The sequence below is a fragment of the Pan troglodytes genome, chromosome 9 (genome assembly GCF_028858775.2).
Source record: "Pan troglodytes isolate AG18354 chromosome 9, NHGRI_mPanTro3-v2.0_pri, whole genome shotgun sequence".
Lineage (NCBI taxonomy): Eukaryota > Metazoa > Chordata > Mammalia > Primates > Hominidae > Pan > Pan troglodytes.
This window is the reverse complement of record NC_072407.2, coordinates 124,850,760-124,873,105: the sequence shown is the minus strand read 5'-3', so window position 1 is coordinate 124,873,105 and position 22,346 is coordinate 124,850,760. Positions and strand designations below refer to the sequence as shown.

The window sequence follows — 22,346 nt, the reverse complement described above, 5'->3', positions numbered from 1 at the left end:
ACAACAACAAAAAGCCAAACAAAACCCACCAATGGCCCAATAGTTTTAGAGGAAAATTCTATCAAACCTTCAAGTAACAGGTAAGGCCAATTGTATATAAAGTGTCCCAGAGGATGCAAAATGAGGAAATAGTCCTCGACTCATTTTATAAGGCTGGTATTTTCTTGATAATCCACCCAGTCAAGGCCAGTGGCAGATAGGAAAATTATAAGCCAATTTCACTTCATGTATATGAAAATGTTAAATCTTAAAACAAAGTGTTAACACATCAAATCAAGCAACTTATTAAAAATGCAGTATGACAAATTGGGTTAACCCTAGGAATAAAAGGGTTATCAGAAAAATCAGTGCATCATCAGAAAAATCTGTTAACATATTTCATCACACTAAAGGATTAATGGAGAAATGTTTCAATTAATGCAGAAAAAGTATTTGATAAAATCAAATACTCGTTTATGATAGAAGTTATTTGCAAAGAGGAATAGGAGGAAATTTCCTATCTATCATCTATCTATCTACCAAAAACTAAATATTATTTTTAATGGTAAAAGTGTTAGAAACCATCTTTCTAAAATCAGGAAAAAAAAAAAGACAAAGATGCCTGCTATTTATCATTATCTCTTCTAGGAAGTTAACTTTAAATCTTATTAAATCTACATTCCATATCACCAAGTGTGGCACTTAAATGTTCTTTGATCAACTCACGAGGGAGTAATTGTCTCCCTACTTTGAAAGTCAAGTTCCTTGAAGGTGCCTCACACACCATACTTCTTTTGTACCTTGTAGAGCATTTAGCACTGTAGCATTATATTCAGCATGTTAGGTATGTAGAAAGGACGTTTGATCGAAGAACACCAAGAAATGGTACCTGAAGTAATTTTTAAAATAACTTTCATTTTCCTGTTTATAGAAGTTATACGTCTACATTGTAGGGAACTTGAACTGTTCTGAAAATTTAAAGAATAAATTTTTAAAATCCCAATCCCTCTTGCTAGAGATAACCACTATTGACATTTTGGTGAATTTATCTTCTGTGCATATTTTAACACAGTAGAACTCATACTCCTTAGATGTACTTTTCCTTCTACCCGTGTCATTCAACCCAAGGTGTAATTTTGTACCTTACTATTTTCTTCCTATAGAAGCATTTCCTCATAACCATAATTTTTAGTGGTTCCATGATACTAAATATCATAATTTACCTAAACATTCCCTATTGTTGGATTTTTAGGTCACCTCTATAAATGATGATTTTTTTGTATGTGCACATTTTTCTGTATTTTAGATTATTTTCTCAGGATAGGCCATGATAATGTTGGAGATCATTTGTTTCCTCCAAACATTACTTGCAACCCCCAAAACACACTGATGTTTTTTGACTGGGTCCCTCTGTCCTCCTCTCCCTTCAACTTCTAGTTTAACTACAGTGGAAAAATAGCAGAGACAGGGAAGAGGAAAAGAAATCCATCAAAAGTAGACTCTTGGCTGGGTGCGGTGGCTCACACCTGTAATCTCAGCACTTTGGGAGGCCAAGGCGGGTGGATCACTTGAGGTCAGGAGTTCGAGACCAGCCTGGCCAACATGCTGAAACTCTGCCTCTACTAAAAATACAAAAATTAGCCCGGTGTGGTGGTGAACGCCTGTAATCCCTGCTACTTGGGAGGCTGAGGCAGGAGAATTGCTTGAACTCGGGAGGCGGAGGTTGCAATGAGCCAAGATCTCACCACTGCACTCCAGCCTGGGCAACAGAGTGAGAATCTGTCTAAAAAAAAAAAAAAGTGGACTCTTTGAGGCAGGAATCAGAGCTAAGGAAGTTGTTAGGTGAACTCTTCTTCTCACCTAGCCACCTTATGGATTCCCCTTCCCCTTCTTCCTCTCCCGTCTTTCTGCAGCAGTCTCTCCTTTCTCCTCTAGAAAACCACTTGAGAAAAGGGAATTCTTACCATAACATTTCTAAGTTCCTGTATTTTGTCTCTGTATAAGGCTGTTTGAGTTGTTTCTTATTTTCGGTTGATCCATGAGTATTTATGTGATAAACAAACTGAGAGCCTTTCTGGCTCAGAAGCACGTGTCTCTTAGAAAGTTCATTAAGGTTGTTCAAATCCATGTCACAAAGGGTGTGTAGCTGCTGATATGAAAATCTTTTCTCTTCTTGGTCTTTGTGTCCTCTTTCTTTATTAACATTCAGCCCAGAGTCACATCCAGTAGAGTTTTTAGATAAGACCTTGTCAAAAGCCTGTTTTGGTGGAGCAAATGTATTGGAGGTTTCTTTGAGACTGTGGCTTCTAAGTGCCCTTGAGGCTTGTACATCATTGTTAGAGGCATGCATAATCACAATCGATTCAGGCTTTGTTGAAGTATCAAGAGGCTTATTTTGGTTTTGTTGCTGTCTGGGAGGGTTATTCTGGTTCCCCTGACTGGCAGTCACCTCTTCTGTTGTGGAAGACTTCAGGCCATTCTGGTGTTTACGCTGCTTTCGAATCTTGAGCTTGGCTGGTCTTCTGGAAGGTTGATGGTCATTCACCATGTCAGAAGGTTGCCCTCGTGGTACATTGCTTGATTTTGTACTTTCATATTGAGACCAGTGTTCCTGGTAATTCTAAAGAGATATTTTTGGTTAATGTAAAATTAGAAGACTGGCACTCTTCACAAATTTTATTTTATTATTTATTTATTTGAGACGGAGTCTCACTGTCTCCCAGGCTGGAGTGCAGTGGCGCGATCTCGGCTCACTGCAAGCTCCGCCTCCCAGGTTCACACCATTCTCCTGCCTCAGTCCACAAATTTTAAATTAGTGTTTTCCAAATTGGGGGTTGAGACTTCTAGGAAGATGATCATAGAACTGAAAGCAGATAAAGAAAAAGTAGAGGATTTTTTCCCTAATTTCAGGGAATTGGAGAGTTAATAACTGAGTGATTCCTACTGGAAATTTAGGATTATAAGCCTAGAAAGAAATAGAAAGCTTAGAATGGGCTTTATATTAAGGACAAGTCTTTGGCTTCAAAGTTTAAGTTTTAGAAGTTAAGTCTTTGACTTAAAAGTGTTGCCAACTTGGGGGATGAGGTGGGGAAGCTTTACTTCGAGAGATACGGAGAAAGTACAAATGCAAATCTACATTACAATATACAAGCTTATTTTAAGTAACATGAATATTTTTAAAAATCTTAACCAGAAAACACTAATAATTTGCTTTACAAACCAAGTACAAATCTAATATTAAATACAATTCAGATGATCAGATCTTTTTACTCAGGCTGGTCAGAAGCTAGAAATGACCTCTTCACCAGATGAAACAAATTAGATTTTATTCAGAGGATTATAAAAGAGCCTGTGCTGTGATAGGACATCTGTGAAGCCACAAGGGCTGTTTTGCTTCTGTTCCTTAATATAGCCTGCGCTTAGGCAATCAAACATCTGGGGGAAATATTTCAATTTCAGAACAGTCTTTATGCTTTTCAAAGTCTCCTAACAACAAAATGTACTCCTGGTATAATAGATACACTATGTAACTATATTGTGCTATTGCCATTTAGAAATATCTTCCAAGGAATAAAGCACTCATTACTTTGTGGAAAACTAGCTGAGTTAAGAGGCCTTTGCAAAGAATGATTAAATGCTTATTGAAAACAGTAGGATGACCATATGCATCAGTGTGTTATATAACTGCAACATATTTCTTCCCTTCTGAACACATATACTAAAAAATCTCTTTAGCTTATATCTATAAAACATTAACTGAAAAATGCAACAGTTGGATGAATGATTATTTTAGCTTGCTAGAAAGAATGATCAAATTACTGTGATGAGTTCAGCTTTGATTTCTCTTTTCTGATACATTCTGATACAACCACTAAGACTCATCCTATTCCTGTATAATATTAAGCAGTGTTCTATTTCTAGTGAAATCATGTTATAATGATAATGTTGAGATTGTTAAATTTAAAACAGTAATACACAATGTTACTTATCATATCATATTTTAAAGAAATAACGACTTCTAATTTGAAATTTAGAAGCTGTTCTTTTGAGAATTTGAGCTTTCTGGAGGATTGGCCAGGCTCTGATTAGCTCCTACTTACTTTAAATTTTTACCTGTGGTGCTCCCAAAAAAGGGAAAACTTCTTTTCTGTATTCCAGGTAAATTCTAGGTATTCCTTCCATGCAGTAAATTGAGCTGCATGGGGAAATGCGGGCAGGAAGGCTCTGCAAATACATAGCTCCAAGAAAATCCTTTCTTGTAATGGATCCAGAAAATAATTGCTATATTACAATATTATAGGTGTGGTCGTGGAATATAGCAGCTCTTTTTATGGCTGGCAGCACTATTCGTGAAGGTCAAAAATGCCCCCCTTGACTGTGACCTAAAAGTATTAATTGATGCTGATAATGTCATACTTTTCAATATTTGTTCAGCCTTTAACTCGCTAGAGAAGTAACCAGGATGCTGCCATCTAAATGTACTTTTCCTAGTTTTCTCTCTTAATTTTCACCAAAAAAGAAAATACTTACTTCTCAGAAATTTATTGGGTACTAGATGTGAAATCCTGGGTTACCACTTGATCTTAATCATGTTATTACCTTTGCTGCTGACAATCCTGTTCACAGGGCGCTCTGACAACAAGGCCAAGGACTCATCATTTTATGAAACTTCAATTGTCTCAAGTGTTAAATCTGCTATTCACATACATATAAGTGCCCAGAGATGGCATTTCAGTCCCCAGAAAGGAAGCCATTTATGGGCTTGATACGATTTTTCTCACCTTCCAAGCAGCCTACTTGAGATCTGTGGTTTACTGAAGATTTATTACCCTACAATTGGGGCATCAGGTGTCACTCTTTAGGTGGCAAGACCTGAGTTCCCTGAAGTTAATATACAAAGCCATTCTCAGACGATTTAATCTCCATCAGCACTGAAATCCTCTATTCCATTCTGCTCTCACTGGGGTTCTTTTGTTACCAACACCTGCAGTCGCTGCATACTCCATGCACTTAGAATAACTGCTTAATGGCAGTAGGTTTTTGCGTCACACATGGAGTGTTAGCATGGGGGAATCCTGATGCCTAATGCTGGGATGATAATTTCTTGGTGGGACTCATCCTTAGTTATTAATTAATGCTCATTCATACTGTGCCACCCAAGAGAAGTTTGTCCCCGACCCTGTGAAAGCCAGCACCTTGTTGTTTCTCTTTTACGGCTTTCCTTTTCACATGTCATCAGCAGACGGGACAATGCCTGCTCTGATCTCAACCAGAAAGTTCATCTGTTTCAACACAAAAGCCACTCCTGCTCTTAGTTAACCTGACTCAACCGTGGAGTCCTGAGAGTTGTGCCTGGGCTCTGAGATCGGCTCTAAAGTGAAGACATGTCTGTTGTGTTCCGCTTTTCTGCTGTGTTTATGAACAATAAAACATGAGTACTTTAAGCCCGAGATACAAATTCCATCTGATAATATTAAGAGAATCTCAAGCAAAAATATTAATTGGCTCTGATTTTCTCTGTGGGTAAGGAAGAACTCTGTGTTCAGATGAATAGAAGAAGCATAGATCTATTGATAGTGTTGGAGGCAAAACCAAATTAACAGCTTTTTGGAAAGGTTAATCAGGATTTGATTACAAGGGCTTTCATATTAATAAGTAAAAGGTCCTACATATCTTTAATACTATCATTACCTTTTCTTTGCCTGGAAAGCTAAGAGTTATTTTAGAGGGGTAAGAAAGAAAACATCCTATTTATCCTTTTGAAACATTACTTAATTGGGGAACTTTTAATTTTTTTCTACTGACATGTTTCTTGCCTGGTGCCATGGTTTGAATGTTTGTGTCTTCCCTAAACTCGTACGTTAAATCCTAACCCCCAAGGTAATGCTATTTAAAAGTGAGGTCTTTTCGGGTGACTAGGTCAGCAGGACGGAGCCCTCCTTCGTGGGATTGATGTCCCTATAAAATAGGCTCAAGGAAGCTCAATCCCCCCCTCCATTGTGTGAGGACACAGTGAGAAAGCATCACCAATGAACCAGGAAGCAGATCCTCACCAGACATAGAAACTGCCAGTGTCCTGACCTTGGACTTCCAGCTTCCAAAACTGTGAAAAAAATAAACCTCTGTTGTTTCTAAGCCACCTGATCTATGGTATTTTGTTATAGCAGCACAAACAGACTAAGATACCTGGGAAAGATCTTCTGCCAGTGGGAATGTGCCCCTCACACTGCCCAGCAAGAATCCTGAGCCTTAAACATACTGCATTCAGTCTGGGCACACAACCTAAGCAGGATGTGGAAAACCTGTGAAGATTCACAGGCAAGTGCGAAGCGATTCAGGACGCTAAGGCCTATGTGGCAAGGTTAAATGAAGAGAGATGACTTGGCTTCAAGTGATGGATCTAGGCATGGATAAGACTCTTACATAGAATATGATGATGACTTGGCTTCAAGTGATGGATCTAGGCATGGATAAGACTCTTACATAGAATATGATGATGACTTGGCTTCAAGTGATGGATCTAGGCATGGATAAGACTCTTACATAGAATATGATGATGACCATCATTCTCAGTATTTTTAAAGTAAAAATACATAGGCTGAAATGGTCTCAGGCATATCTTCTCTCTTTTCTCGCCCTTTCTCTGGTTTCTCGTTCTTTCTAGCATGTAAATGTATTTAAGTCTCTCCTATGAAAAGAAGGAAAAAAACATTCACTTGAATACATCCTCTGGTTAAATCCTATCTCTTTCTTGGCTGGGCACAGTGGCTCATGCCTGTAATCCGAGCACTTTGGGAGGTAGAGGCGGGTGGATCACTTGAGGTCAGGAGTTGAGACCAGCTTGACAAACATGGTGAAACCCCGTCTCTACTAAAAATACAAAAATTAGCTGGGCGTGTTGGCCTGCACCTGTAATCCCAGCTACTCGGGATGCTGAGGCAGGAGAATCGCTTGCACCTGGGAGGCAGAGGTTGCAGTGAGCCAAAATCATGATACTGTACTCCATCCTGGGTGATAGAGCAAGACCCTTTCTCAAAAAACAAAAGCAAAGAAAAATCTATCTCTTTCTCAGTTCACAGCCGGGCATCTTGATGGTGTAGACTGCACTGGTCTCTGCTCCCCATCTCTCATGCTGACCTCTGTCCCCTGCCATAGAGCGTTCCTTCTCCCCATCCCGCTGAAATTGCTCTGTTCAGGCCACCAATAAACTTTTAGTCACCAAATCCTGTGGGCACTTTTTTCTTGACCTTTTTATTTTCAAGTTATTTCAAACTTACAGAAAAATTGCTAGTATGGACAACTCTAAAGGATTCTTATCCAGATTGAACAGTTTTAAACATTTGGTCACATTTCATCATTTTCTCTGTCACTCCACACATAAACAAACAAATATACATCTATCTACATATATGTAATTATTATTGTTTGTATTTTTGGTATTTAGTCTTTTCAAGCCATGGAGCCTTCCATATATATGAGTTGCATGTGTAATGTCCCTTGCACGGCACCTCACTGCTGGGTACCTGCTTAGATTGCGAACAATCTCTTCTCCAGTCTGAGTCCTGGGATGCGTGAGGCAGACAGCAGCCCTTACCAACTATGTCAACTTTTCCCTCCCTAGACCACGCAAATAGCAGCCAGAGCTGTCATGGTTCCTCGTTCCTCCTCCCACTTTCACACCTTTGCCCGCATTTGTCCTTCTAGGGGCAGCCGAGATACTGACTCCTATGGGGGTTATTTCTCCGTCTTCTTAGGGCAGAATTAGTTGCTCTTTTAGTTCCACTGCATTTTGTACCCAGGTCCATATTACTGCATTATAATGATTACATAATGATTCCCACTAAAGTGTTGAACTCCTAGAGGGGAGGTACTGCTTAAAAAAAAAAACAAAAAAATAACCTTGGCCAGGCGTGGTGGCTCACACCTGTAATCCCAGCACTTTGGGAGGCCAAGGCGGGCAGATCACCTGAGGTCAGGAGTTTGAGGCCAGCCTGACCAACATGAAGAAACCCCATCTCTACTGAAAATACAAAATTAGCCAGGCGTGGTGGCACATGCCTGTAATCCCAGCTACTTGGGAGGCTTGAACCTGGTAGGCAGAGGTTGTGGTGAGCTGAAATTGTGCCATTGCACTCCAGCCTGGGTAACGAGAGTGAAACTCCGCCTTAAAAAGAAAAAACGGGCCAGGCGTGTTGGCTCACACCTGTAATCCCGGCACTTTGGGAGGCCGAGGCGGGCGGATCACGAGGTCAGGAGATAGAGACCATCCTGGCTAACATGGTGAAACCCCGTCTCTACTAAAAATACAAAAAATTAGCCGGGCGTGGTGGCGGGTGCCTGTAGTCCCAGCTACTCAGGAAGCTGAGGCAGGAGAATGGCTTGAACCCGGGAGACGGAGCTTGCAGTGAGCTGAGATTGTGCCACTGCACTCCAGCCTGGGCAACAGAGTGAGACTCGGTCTCAAAAACAACAACAACAACAAAAAAAACCAACAACTACAAAAAACAACCTTTCTTCAAGTTTTGTTTATTGTTTTAAAGAATTTTTGTTGTTGTTTGTTTGCTTGTTTTTTTTTTTTCCCCCCATATCTTTTGGGCCAGGCACCTAATCTGCAGTGCCTGGAATGCAGTAGATACTCAATAAATATTTGTTGTGTGAAATATTTTGATTTTGCACAAAGATATTTCACATTAGTGAAGGTTATTATTGTTAGGGTAGGTTTATGAAACTTTGAAAGTCATTTTTCAAGAAAAACTTTTCAAATGAGGTCCATTTTCTCCTGGAGATACACTAAATAATCTTTTTATCTGCATTTTGTATTTTTTAGAGACAGGGTCTTGCTCTATTGCCCAGGCTGGAGTACTGTGGCACCTGTAACATCGAATTCCTGGCCTCTAGCAATCCTCCCTCCTTGGCCTCCGAAAAAGCAAGAGGATTATAGGCATGAGCCACTGTGCCTGGCCCATGATCTTTAAATGTTTCTTTAATCAGTCAGTAAATATTTACTGAGCATCAGTCTTGGGCAAAGCATTGTGGTAGGGGATGTAGAGAAAAATACAATCGGTACCTTAAAAGATCTTGTAGTGTAGTGGGTACAAAAGAAACACAGGCACAGTGGCTCACGCCTGTAATCCTAGCACTTTGGGAGGCCCAGGCGGGCAGATCACCTGAGGTCAGGAGTTCGAGACCAGCCTGGCCAACATGGTGAAACCCCGTCTCTACTAAAAATACAAAAATTAGCTGGGCGTGGTGGTGGGTGCCTGTAATCCCAGCTACTCAGGAGGCTGAGACAGGCGAATCGCTTGAACCCAGGAGGCGGAGGTTACAGTGAGCCAAGATCCTACCATTGCACTCCAGCCTAGGCAACAAGAACAAAACTCCGTCTCAAAAAAAAAAAAAGAAAAGAAAAAGAAACACAGGCAGCAGTTAATGAGACACGGCCCAATATGGCAGGCCCTGAGCCAGTGGCCCAGACTACAGACACAGCAGGAGCTGAGGGCAGAGGAGCAGGGTGGGAGAGGCTGGGAATCTCCATGCAGAGGTGGCCCTTGAGGAGGCACTAAAAAGAAGGCATTGGACTTGGGTAGTTGAAGAGGAAAAAGAAAGGCAGCCTAAAGTGTCTGTGTCCCAGAGTGCTGGGCTGGTGTGTAGCACGCAGTGGGCAGTCCACAAATCCTTTCCACCTAAAGAATGGGAAACATCCCTTAGGCCATTTGTGGTTATTGTCATTTTAGGTCAATAACACTTTTTAGATGTTTTGCTCCACAATTTCTTCATTCAGGAATGGGTTATAAGCGCATTAATTACAGTACACGCAGGGAATAAAAAGCATTCTTTTGGTTTTCTTCTGATTTTCTTCCATACAAAAGTTTTACTGCTTCTGTCAAAGGTCATGCCATAAATCAAGCACTGTGATTTTACCTTGATTATTATCATTTTTTCTTCAGTCTCCATAGAGACTATCCAAAATTGCCAATGCCGACTATATTTCAAGTCATCATGGTGGGTATTAGGAAAAGTTTTCAGTTAGCAATAATTGCATCCTGTATAAACCTCACTGGTTATGATGTTGCCACTGGGCAAAGCTTTTTACCTCGATCATTTTATCATTAGCTGAGAATCCTATGGTTTTCCTTAGTGACAATTATGAAAGCTACAGGTTGCGATAATCTTACATGCTTCAAATGTATTTTTCTATAATAATTTAAATAACTAGAAATACATGGTCATAGAATTCTAGCATTTTGCAGCTGAGATGGACCTTGAAGGTCATTTAGACTAACCCTTCATTTAATAAAGAAGAAATTTAAGGTTTTGAAAAAGCTGAGATTTGCCCAGTCATGCATCAAGTAAATGGCAGGCTGAGGCCCAGAAATTCATCTCTCGTGACCCAGTCCATTACCCATAATGCATGGCAAATCTTAAGGTATTTCCTTTGTCCCTGGTTCCTGTTGACCAAGCTCCCCTGGCTCTCTATCACATCTGGTAGTGGATCCTGTCCTCCACATCCCACAGCCATGAGACATTTCAGTCCCCATCCTCTCAACTTCTAGGTATGGCCTCACTGGCATCAACTTTCAGGAAGCTCTGGGTGAATGACTTTTTATTTCTTTTTTTGCAACTCTTAAGAGAGGCCTGGAGGCCACTGGAAAGGAAAAGAGATGATTCGGGCTGTCCCTTCTTTCTAACCTCTCTGAAGCTCAGGTAAAACTTATTATTATTTTTACGATGTTTATCACTGTATATAGTTTTAACTGATGTCAACAGGCTCTATAGGTTCAGTAATTTTCAAAGGACTCATCTCTTCTTAGGCAGCGATAAAGCCTGGTCCAAGGGTGGCTCCACACACACGGGTCAAGAAAAACCTGAGCTTCTAGTGCTTTTTCTATTTTTTTTTTCTTTTTCTTTCTTTTTTTTTTTTTGAGATGGAGTCTTGCTCTGTCACCTAGGCTGCAGTGCAGTGGCACAATCTTGGCTCACCGCAACTTCCACCTCCCAGGTTCAAGGAAATCTCCTGCCTCAGCTTCCCTAGTAGCTGGGACTACAGGTGAGCACCATCATGCCTGGCAAATCTTTTTTTTTTTTTCTTTTTTGATACGGAGTCTTGCTCTGTCACCCAGGCTGGAACGCAGTGGCATGATCTTGGCTCACTGCAACCTTCGCCTTCCAGGTTCAAGTGATTCTCCTGCCTCAGCCTCCTGAATAGCTGGAACTATAGGCGCCTGCCACCACACCCAGCTAATTTTTGTAATTTTTAGTAGAGATGGGGTTTCACCATATTGGCCGGGCTGGTCTCGAACTCCTGACCTTGTGATTCACCCACCTCGGCCTCCCAAAATGCTGGGATGACAGGCATGAGCCAACGGGCCTGACCTAATCTTTGTATTTTTAGTAGAGACAGGGTTTCACTATGTTGGCCAAGCTGGTCTCAAACTCCTGACCTCAGGTGATCCACCCATCTTGGTCTCCCAAATTGCTGGGATTACAGGTGTGAGCCATTGTGTCTGACCTTTTTCTGTTTCTTCTAGAAAAACAGTGTGGAGAATTTCAGAAAAATCTTCCCTGAAATCACATTTATGATTTCAAAGTAGTAAACCCAAGGCCAGAAAGGATGTCATCACGCTAAATGACCAGTTGGTAAGCTTTTATATTCTGAAAATGAGGGTTGGGTGAGGCTCTGGGAATTCCCATCCAGTTTTCAGGAATAGTGTCCCCATTGTCTAGGAATAATAAGTAACTGCCAACTCCAAAAGGAATCAGATTTGGGAGCAGCACAGAGTTGGACAATTCTCTGGAACTGTGATTTTTCCTGCATGTCTTTCCATGCCTTCCTTCTGTGTGGGGTTCTAACTCAGTATGTTGGAAGTGTGATATGATTATTTTCTTCCAGCAAACAGAACCCCTGGAAAAACAGGTAGGGTTGGCTGGCTGAGCAGGCAATGGCTCCTCTGAGCAGAAGCCAGTCTTACCCATAGGAAAGTGGGTAATTATTCTCAGGCATGAAAATAAACCCTTAAGTGATAAGAACTCAGTCACGATCATTACTTATATTCAGCAGTATCGCTTGAAACACACTTAAAATGCAATCTAGCAGGTAACCTTTAGCTGTTGTGCTCTTTGATGCCATTTGTCTTCAGGATCGATGGCAGCATTTTCCATTTCCTTGGCATTCTGAATAGACGTCTTGTCTGTTACTCTGACGGGGTAGGAGATATAGGTAGGTAAAACACATACAGCATGTTAACTGGATTCATTTTAGTCTTAGAGCCGTGGGACTCAAGTCTGTGCACTCTAGAAAACGGTCCTGCTGGGCTAGGTTTTATTTTCAGTTAATTTCAAGGATTCATCTCATCAGTCCTCAGGGACCTGATTGTTCTTAAGGAGAATGGGAATAAACAATGTTTTCTCTTGCAGACACGAAGAGAAAACTGGTGCGTTAAGGTCAAACTATTACTTACTTTACATGCTCAGTACATACTCAGGGGACCCAATTTTAGAACAGTTATCTGAACTGGATGCAGCAAGTAATGTTTGATCACACCAATAGAAACACTATGAAATAACACTATACGCCAAGATGATGACGACAACAGAAATAACAATGTTTTCTACACATGGAATGCTCGTGGTGTGCCAGCATCTGTCCTAGGCCCTTAGTTCTCAGGTAATCCTCACAACCACCTTATTAGGTATGCATATGTTATTACCCCCTTTTTGCAAATGAGAAAACAAAGGTACAGAGAGGTTAAGTAATTTGCCCAGGATCAACAGCTAGTAAGTAGTAGAGCTGGGTGGTCTATCTCCGGAGCCTGCACATGCAACAATGTTGCTAACTCACTTATTAGAAATATCCTAGACCTGCACAATTAGTAGTTTTGGTACTCAGAGAATTTGAATAATGTAAAGTCAGTGGTTCTCAACTTTAGTTAGATCTTAGAAAAACTGAGGAAATTAAAAAAAATACTAATGCCCTGATCCCACCTCAAAACCATTAAATCATAAGCTCTGGGGGTGGCCCCAGATATCAATATATTTTAAAAGTTCCCTATATACTATTTAAAAAAATTTTTAAAGTCCAGGCGCGGTGGCTCACACCTATAATCCTGGCACTTTGGGAAGCCAAGGTGGGTGGATCACGAGGGCAGGAGTTCAAGACTAGCCTGGCCAAGATGGCGAAACCCCGTCTCTACTAAAAATACAAAAAAAAAAAAAATTAGCCAGGCGTGGTGGCTGGGGCCTGTAATCCCAGCTACTTGGGAGGCTGAGGCAGAGAACTGCTTAAACCTGGGAGGCGGAGGTTGCTGTGAACTGAGATCATGCCACTGCACTCCAGCCTGGGCGACAGAGTGAGCCTCCGTCTCAAAATAAATAAATAAATAAATAAATATAAAAAGATAAATAAATAAATAAAAAGCTCCCCAGGTGGGTCTAATCTGCAGCCAGGTTTGGGAACCATGAATGAAGGCAGCGATGCAGGATTTAGGTTCCTAAGTTATTTAAGGGCCCTTCATTGCCTCCATTAGTTACCTGTTTTAAATCAAGAAATTAGTGTCTGTGTCATGTGGAATTCCAGCCATCAGGATGTACTGCAGGAAGCAAACTTAAAGTTATGCAATCTTAATGCTGGAAAAGATTCTGGAGATAATCCAGTTCTCCAGTACATCCACACCATCCCTGGTAGATGTTTACTCGCTGTCTGCCTAAATTCATGCCCCATTTCCTGGCAAGACTTACCTGTTTGTCAGTATTAGTATATGTTTAAAGATCTTCTACGGGTTGAGGAGGAGAAAAGAAACCTGTTTCATGCATGATAAACATATTGCTCCCTAACTGAGCAATCTGAATGCCAGAAAGCTTTTCTTTATATGAGCAGATATATGTCTCTGTATTTTCTATCCCTCTGCCCTCTGGAATAACACAGAACAGACTAACTCCTTCTTCGGACAACAGCTCTGCGCGGGTAGAAGCTGACCCTGGTCTCCTGTGAGCCTGCTCTTATTTACAGGACTGACTGTCTCATTCCCCTGTGCTGCAGTACTCAGGTCAGCCTCCTCTGCCCACTCTCTGCTCCACTGCCTAGAAATGCTGTCAAGTCTGTCCCTTCTGAACTGGTGTAATTAGTTGTAAAATTTAGATTTAGGACTTTACATGCGTTTTGTTACATTTCCTCTGGTGGGCTGTGTAGTGGAGAAGCAGCAAGGTGTATGACTAGAAAGAACTTGGGTTTTGGGATCTGTCCTGTTTGTGTTCAGATCTCCCCTCTGCTGGTTTTTTTTTTTTTTTTTTTTTTTTTGAGACGGAGTCTTGCTCTGTTGCCCAGGCTGGAGTGCAGTGGCACAATCTCGGCTCACTGCAAGCTCCGCCTCCCGGGTTCACGCCATTCTCCTGCCTCAGCCTCCTGAGTAGCTGGGACTACAGGCACCCGCCACCACGCCCGGCTAATTTTTTGTATTTTTAGTAGAGACAGGGTTTCACCGTGTTAGCCAGGGTGGTCTCTATCTCCTGACCTCGTGATCCGCCCACCTCGGCCTCCAAAGTGCTGGGATTACAGGCGTGAGCCACCGTACCCAGCCTCCCCTCTGCTGTTTACCTTGACTTCAGACTTGTATTCAATAAGAAAGAGGTAAGATATTTGTTAAATATTAAGTGATAAGTAAATGTTTGACAATGAAGATACCCTCATTCCTGACCACTCAATGTGGCTTCCCTGGACAAAACACAACATTTTCTTTCTTTTATTTCAGGTGTAACCTTACTTCTACCTGAGCTATCTCTATTAACTTTACTAAAGTAACTATCACAATTACTGTACTTATATAGAGAGAGATAGGGCAGATAGATGGTGTGAATGTTTGAATACTTAAAGGTTGATCTGAAAGTGGGAAAAAATAAAAACTTTTTAACATTTTTGTGCTTGAATTTTCATTCCTAAAACATGAAACAAAAATGGACTGTTTGATCATGAAATTCTTCTGATTACAAATAGAAGTAATCACCAGGTTTTGAATGATTAACCTACATGGCAAATGGAAAACTTCACATCATGAAACAATTCAACTTGTGCTAAAATGAAAAGCTTACAACTATAAATGAGCTATTTCTCTTCTTTCTCTCTCTCTTTTTTTTTTTTTTTTTCCAGATCTTGCTCTGTGGTCCAGGCTGGAGCGCAGTGGCATGATCTGGGCTTACAACCTCCGCCTCCTGGGCTCGAGCGATTCTCAGCCTTCCAAGTTGCTGGGACTACAGGCATGTGCCACCACACCCAGCTAATTTTTGTATTTTTAGTGGAGACAGGGTTTCACCATGTTGCCCAGGTTGGTCTCAGACTAATGGACTCAAGTGATCGGCCTGCCTCCCAAAGTGCTGGGATTACAGGCATGAGCCACCAAGGCCAGCTATTTATCATATTTCTATCTCAGTCCCTCTCACAGTGCTAGTTCAAGATGAAACACTAGATCCTTATAAAAGTATTAGATTTCACAGCTTTTATCAACATTATAGCAAAGGTTTCAATCCCATATAACCATGATGTTCAACAGAAACATGACTCATTTAAAAGAAAAATCAACTCTATCTTGGAGGAGAAATGAAGGTCAAGAGTAAAAAAACTAACTAAGCTGACTTAGCGGGCAAGGAAATCATCCTTTTCAAACCTCAAAGTGGGGATGACTGAGAGAAACTGTCGCCTGGAGCCTGGGAAAAAAGGAAGTTGAACTCTTTCATAGATCTGCCATGAGGATGCTGATTCCCTGACTTTTGTAAGTGTCTAAGAAATAAAGGGGACTTAGTTTAGTTAATTCAGGTTATTACTGTTGATACTGTTTGATTGACAATGACGGAATCTCTTACATAGCACTGGCGAAAAGTTTACAAATTAAAAATACAGTGTCCCACGCTTCCTAGTCCAGAAAATGTAGGATATACAATATTTCCCTCCACAGGCTGTTTTGGTAGAACACAGTGGCTGAATCACCCCAGTGAGATCCCTGGGCAAGTAAAGCATACTTCTACATTATCTCTTTCAAAGTGGAATGGGACACAACCTCTGCCAGCTATTTTTTTTTTTTTTTTGTGAACCATTCTATTAATACCAATCAAATCGAGAAAATGATCAAATGAAATTGCATTTTGAGCATCATAAGCTGTGTAATGTCTATTCTGTTAAATTGGGGCCTATAATTGCTTCTCTACTGAAAAGATACAACAAAGACAGCAATCATGGCTTGTCATTATCCCAGACTAGAAAACCGGCCTTTGCAGGGAGGACTTCAAAGGCTTGTGGTTCTCGAATTGCATTTGGCTGCTATTGTTGAAGCGCAGGCAATCTTGATGAGGTGTTTACACTGAGGTAAGGCGCAGAGCAGAGCGGCTGAGTGCCTGGGTCTAGAGCCATTAAAAAATTGTACATTATGTTCCTTGCTTTGAAGTGAGGGTTTGTAGGTAGGAAAGCAACTCAGATTGAGTACAGCTGAGCTAGATTGGGCTGCTACTTCTTGCTCAAAGAAACTCATCAGGTTCTTAGAGAATCAGACAGCACTACAAAAAAAGTTGATGCTTTACCAAGAGCTGTATGTGAGTCAGTGAATCCACGTAAAGACACACTGAAACATGTTTAAATAAGGATGTTACCGTTAAGTTCTGCAATCACTGGAGGTTTTGCCTTTTTTCCTTTATATTCTGTTTTTAATACTGACCTTATGTTTAGATGTTGTGGGGAGCCCCACATTAATTTATTGGGTTGTTACTCTCATTCTTTGATAGTACTGACAGCTAGCACATATCCAAATTAAATAGAGTTGATTTATTAAGTAGTATTAGCTTACCATCATTCCAACACCTATTATTCAATTCCTTGCTTCCAGGCATAATACTGGATTCAGTGAGCATTTCTCCATTAACTTGGCTAAGGAGTGAGCTGAAGTATTTATTTCTTTACCCTATTTCTAATATACCTTGCTGTGTGTCGATTCACACCTGCTCACGCCAGCACTGCTGCCGCCTGTGTTTATACACAGCCAGCAAAAGAGGCGGAGACACAATGATAGAAATTGTCTGCCAGTCTGCCATTGTGAGGCTGCAACCCTGATATTTAGCACAGCTGTTTCAATTATCCAAAGGTTTGTATTATTCAGCTGTTTAGAGGCAAAAGACATGAAATATTTTGGCTCTGCTGTTGGCCATAGTCTCCATTCCTATAGATTACCTCATAATGTATTTAGCATGCACATGTTCAGTGAGAATTGGGTGACGCTGAAACGTTTTTTTTTTATTTTTTGTATTTGTAGTATAGACAGGGTTTCGCCATGTTAGCCAAGCTGGTCTTGAACTCCTGACCTCAGGTGATCCGCCCACCTCAGCCTCCCAAAGTGCTGGGATTACAGGCGTGAGCCACCGTGCCTGGCCACGAAACTTTTGAATATATTTTTTTCTACATTCATTTTCAGCTTAAGATACTTGAACTTTAAAAAGCCCCAAGCTAATGGTCAGTCACCTACTTAAAAACCCTTCAGTACTTTTCCATTACCCTCCATCTTCAAAGATTTATAAGGCCCTGTGGCCTCGGGTTCCTGTCTACTTCTTCAGCTGTGGCCCCTTGCTCCCTTCCTGCTGTACCTTTCAGTTTCGCTGATGCGCCAGGGGCACCATTGTCTCTAGGTCTTTGCATAGGCCATTCTTTGCCTGGAAATTCACTTGTTTAGGGAATTTCTTTGCCCCTTCACTTATTCTTTTTCTTTTCTTTTTTTTTTTTTTGAGACAGAGTCTCTCTCTGTTGCCCAGGCTGGAGTGCAATGGCATAATCTTGGCTCACTGCAACCTCCGCCTCCCAGGTTCAAGTGATTCTCCTGCCTCAGTATCCCAAGTAGCTGGGATTACAGGCGTGCACCACCATGCCTGGCTAATTTTTGTAATTTTAGTAGAGACGGGGTTTCACCCTCTTAGCCAGGCTGGTCCCGAACTCCTGACCTCAAGTGATCCGCCACCTGAGCCTTCCAAAGTGCTGGGATTACAGGCGTGACCCACTGTGCCTGGCCCACTTCACTTATTCTGACCCATCCCATCCACTGTTCAGCCTTGGCTGAAATATAACTTTTTCCAGAAAGCCTTCCCTGCCACCCCAGAGGCAGCTACAATAGCTGCATCTGAGCGCATGGCCTTAGTACTCTGTACTTTGCTTTTGTAACAAGTATCACCCTGGTAACTGCTTTTTTTCCCCCCTTCTGGACTGTAAATTCCAGGAAGGCAGGAAAAAGGACGGACCATGTGCAGGGCTGTCTTGCTGTATAGCTCTACGGGTACTACTCACCTGTGCTATGCTCTGAATGTGCCTGGCATCTAGATGGTCAATAAATACAACGGCATGAAAATATCAATCTGGGTTGCTCACTGAACTTGCATTTATATCAGAATACATATAATCGACTTGTTTATCTGGTTCGATGTGTGGTTTATTTTAAAGCCAGGTAGCCGGCTGTTGACAAAATAAGGTGGAAACTAGAACTTCACCTTCCATTCCACTCTCCCCTGTTCCCATCTTCAGTCCCTGAAATTTGCATTTGCTACTCCCTCTTCCAGAAATCCTCTTTCTCCAAATATTCGCATGGCGTGCCCTCTCACCTCCTCCATATCTTCTCAGGGAGACTCTGCCTCATGGCCCATTTAAAGTTGTGATTTCCCAACACCTCAGCAATCCTTAGCAGTTCTGCCAGCCTTATTTGTCTCCTTACCTCCTTAAAATATAAAACTTATCATGCACCAATGCACTAATTTATCTATTTTGTCTGTTGCCCATCTCCTTCCTCAGGAGGCCTGGGATTTTTGTCTGGTTTTTTTCAGGGATGTATCCCAAGCACCTATGACAATGTCTGACATATAATCATCTCTCAATAAATGTATGCTAGGCTGGACACAGTGGCTCACACCTGTAATCCCAGCAGTTTGGGAGGCTGAGGCAGGCAGATCACTTGAAACCAGGAGTTCGAGACCAGCCTGGCCAATATGGCAAAACCCTGTCTCTACTAAAAATACAAAAATTAGCTGGGTGTGGTGGCTCACGCCTGTAATCCCAGCTACTTGGGAGACTGAGGCATGACAGTCGTTTGGACCCGGGAGGCAGAGGTTGCAGTGAGCTGAGATGGCGCCACTGCATTCCAACCTGGGTGACAGAGTGAGACTGTGTCTCCAAAATAAATAAATAAGTAAAATAAAATAAATAAATATATGCTAAATGAATAATGGCCATTTTTAAGAATGTGAAAGAGATTTTTAGGAATATCTCATATAACTTATAGAAAGACTGATTATCCAGCAATCTGAACTCTCCATAACTAACTAAGAATATGTAAGTGTGACCTCTGAATGGACACATTAGAGATAAAAAGAAAAAAATCACAAAGCTCACACATTGCACTGAAATTGCTCCACTACTAAAATTCTTCAATGAATTCATATGACTTAGAGGAAAGGCCTAACATTTTAACACAGGGGTTTTAAAATTTGAGCATGTATCAAAATCACTTGGAAGGCCTGTTAAAACACAGATTGCTGGACCTCACCCCAGAGTTTCTGACTCAGGAGGTCTGGCATGGGGCCCAAGAATTTCCACTTGTGTTAAGTTCCCAGGTGATGCTGATGCTCCTGGTCCGAGGAACACAATATGAGAGCTTCTGCTTTAAAATGACATACAAGGGCCTGCATGAAAGACGTCTGCCAATTCCTCTAACCCTAAATATCCATATTCTCATCCTCACAATCTAGCCACATACAACTACAGCACTATCCACCTTCTCCTTAACTAACTCACTGGATGAAGTGACATTTTCTGGTCTTGAAGATATCCTGAGGCCATAGCTAAATGCTTACGGCTGCTAGGCTCTCTCTAGTACACCTTGGTACTTCTACTTCCACTTGTTGAGTTGTATGTTTACCAAGAGTCTTTTCCATTTGTTCCCAAACCTGTTTATTCCTATTGTACCTGTTGTTAAAATTAGGAAATGTATTTAAAGATTAGATAATCTGAAGAAATCTGAGCATGAATAGAGAGTTGTTATATTCATGAAAACTTAGTTAAATGATTTAGAATGACCCAATAAAGCAAATGGCAAAATAACATGTTGGGGGCGGGGGGAACTATAAAAGATTAGGGGAAGCATTCACAAAAACCTAGCGATTATGGCCAGGTGCAGTAGCTCATGCCTGTATCTCAGCACTTTGGGAGGCTGACGTGGGAGCATCACTTGAGGCCAGGAGTTTGAAAGCAGCCGGGCGAAACCCTATCTCTACTAAAAATACAAAATTTAGCTGGACGTCGTGGCAGGCGCCTGTAATCCCAGCTACTCGGTGGCTGAGCCATGAGAATTACTTGAACCTGGGAGGTGGAGGCTGCAGTGAGCCAAGATCATGCCACGGCGCTCTAGCCTGGTTGACAGAGGGAGACTACATCTCAAAAACAAACAACAACAACAAAAAACAAACAAACAACAAAAAACAAAAAAACAAAACACACCTAGAAATTATGTTCTTAAATTGTTTCTTAAGGTTTTTTAAGTTTGTACTTTGCTATCAAGAAATCAAAACTGCAAATCATAGATGCTCTCAAACTGATGCAAGAAAAACAATGAAACTCCAACCAATAGAATCTGCACTGCTAGAAAAGACCTTGGCCCCTTGGTAAAAAAGCTGGTGAATTAGTGTATATTTATATACGTTAAGTGAAAGTCAAGTAATTACGGTATATAGTTATCATTTTTCATATCTGCTTTAACCAATTTAAAAACAAAATTGTATTAATATATAATGTTTGTACATATTTATGGGGTATATGTGATATTTTGTTATATGTACAGAATGTGTATTGAACAAGATATGTGGGGTATCCATCACCTCGAGTATTTATCATTTCTTTGTGTTGGGAACATCTCAAATGCTCTCTGCTAGCTATTTTGAAATATACAACACATTTTTACTAACTACAGTCACCTAACTTTGCTATGGAATATTAGAATTTATTCATTCTATCTAAGTGTATGTTTTTACCAACTGACCAACCTCTCTTCATCTTCCCTACCCCTGAGACCCTTCCCAGCCTCTGGTAACTATCATTCTGCCTTTTACCTCCATGAAATCTTTGATTTAATTGACCAACTACCAGTTCTTGACCAGCAGTATAGAAGTTCTTTCTGTACTCACAGCTTTCTACTTAAATAGTGTTCTTTCACGACTTCATGCCATTGCCCCTGCCCCCTTTGCCTGAAGTGCCCTTACTACCCACTTCCACCTGTTAACTTCTTCTTTTTAGGGCTGGGTGCTGTGGCTCACACCTGTAATCCCATCACTTCGGGAGGCTGAGGCGGGTGGATCACTTGAAGTCAGGAGTTCAAGACCAGCCTGGCCAACATGGTGAAACCCCTGCCTCTATTAAAAATACAAAACTTAGCCAGGCATGGTGGCGGGTACCTCTAATCCCAGCTACTTGGGAGGCTGATGCAGGAGAATCGCTTGAACCCAGGAGGCAGAGGTTGCAGTGAACTGAGATGTTGCCACTGCACTCCAGCCTGGATGACAGGGCGAGACTCTGTCTCAAAAAACACAAACAAAAATAAAAACAAAAAAATATCCTTTTTCATTTTAAAGAATGAGTTCCATGATTGCCTCTTGTGTGAAGCCCCCTCTGACTTCCCTGGACAGTCAGGCACCTTTTCTTCTGGGTTCTTGGGGACCTTATCTGATACTAGCACAGCAGTTTTCACTTGGTATTGACTGTTTACATGTCTGCTTCCCATTCTGCCATAAGCTCCTTAAGAGCAGATACAGACAGCAGCAGAAAATGACCGCGGGCTCATAGCAGTCTGGGTCATTTAACAAAGAGGCAAAGAAGCGATCACATTCCCATAGCTTTTTACTTTACTACAGAATGGTGCAATATGACCTGTGTAAGGCAGCATAGAATTATCAGGTATGCCAGGTACATTCTGAAAACTATCCTTAAAAATGATAGAAATTTATGTTAAATTTCTGGTTTTCAAAGGGGCATGCTTTGGTTATGTGGAAAAAATTTTTTTTCTTATGGATCCCTCTTCAATAATGTCAAATTAATGAAGTGTCACTCTATAGATCATACAAATTGGTAGTTTAAGCAGCTAAGTGTTGAACAGTGCACACAAGAAAGAGGCCTTAAAAATGGCTCATATTGAAAAAAATCATAAAGTTCAACTGAAATTATGCTGTCATAAGTAAGTGCTCTTGTAGTAATAGCAGAGGGCAAGATAAGAAAATGTATCAATCGATGAACATCTATAGAGTTCCTACTCTGTAGAAGAATAATTCTTACAAGTATAATAGGATAGGTGGGACTCAAAAGCACCACCAGG

The 22,346-nt window shown here is 41.2% G+C and overlaps 1 protein-coding gene and 1 non-coding gene across 12 annotated transcripts in view; both read right to left on the bottom strand.

The window, feature by feature from the left end:
• JHY (junctional cadherin complex regulator) overlaps positions 1-22,346 on the bottom strand; it is a 95,417-nt gene that overhangs the window by 40,949 nt on the left and 32,122 nt on the right. For 10 of the 11 annotated variants that reach the window (XR_001707597.4, XR_001707598.4, XM_054662791.2 and 7 more), the window contains exon 4: positions 1,944-2,599. Coding sequence is in view for 9 of the 11 variants with exons in the window: in XM_054662791.2 (XP_054518766.2) it covers positions 1,944-2,599 (656 nt within the window). In the remaining 2 variants the exon portion in view is untranslated. Of the gene's footprint in view, positions 1-1,943; positions 2,600-12,078; positions 12,193-22,346 lie in introns of all 11 variants that reach the window. The other variant, XM_016922182.4, reaches the window with a different exon arrangement.
• Positions 9,927-10,066, bottom strand: LOC112204952 (U4 spliceosomal RNA). The gene has a single exon (XR_002938683.2). It is a non-coding gene; the product is annotated as a U4 spliceosomal RNA (small nuclear RNA).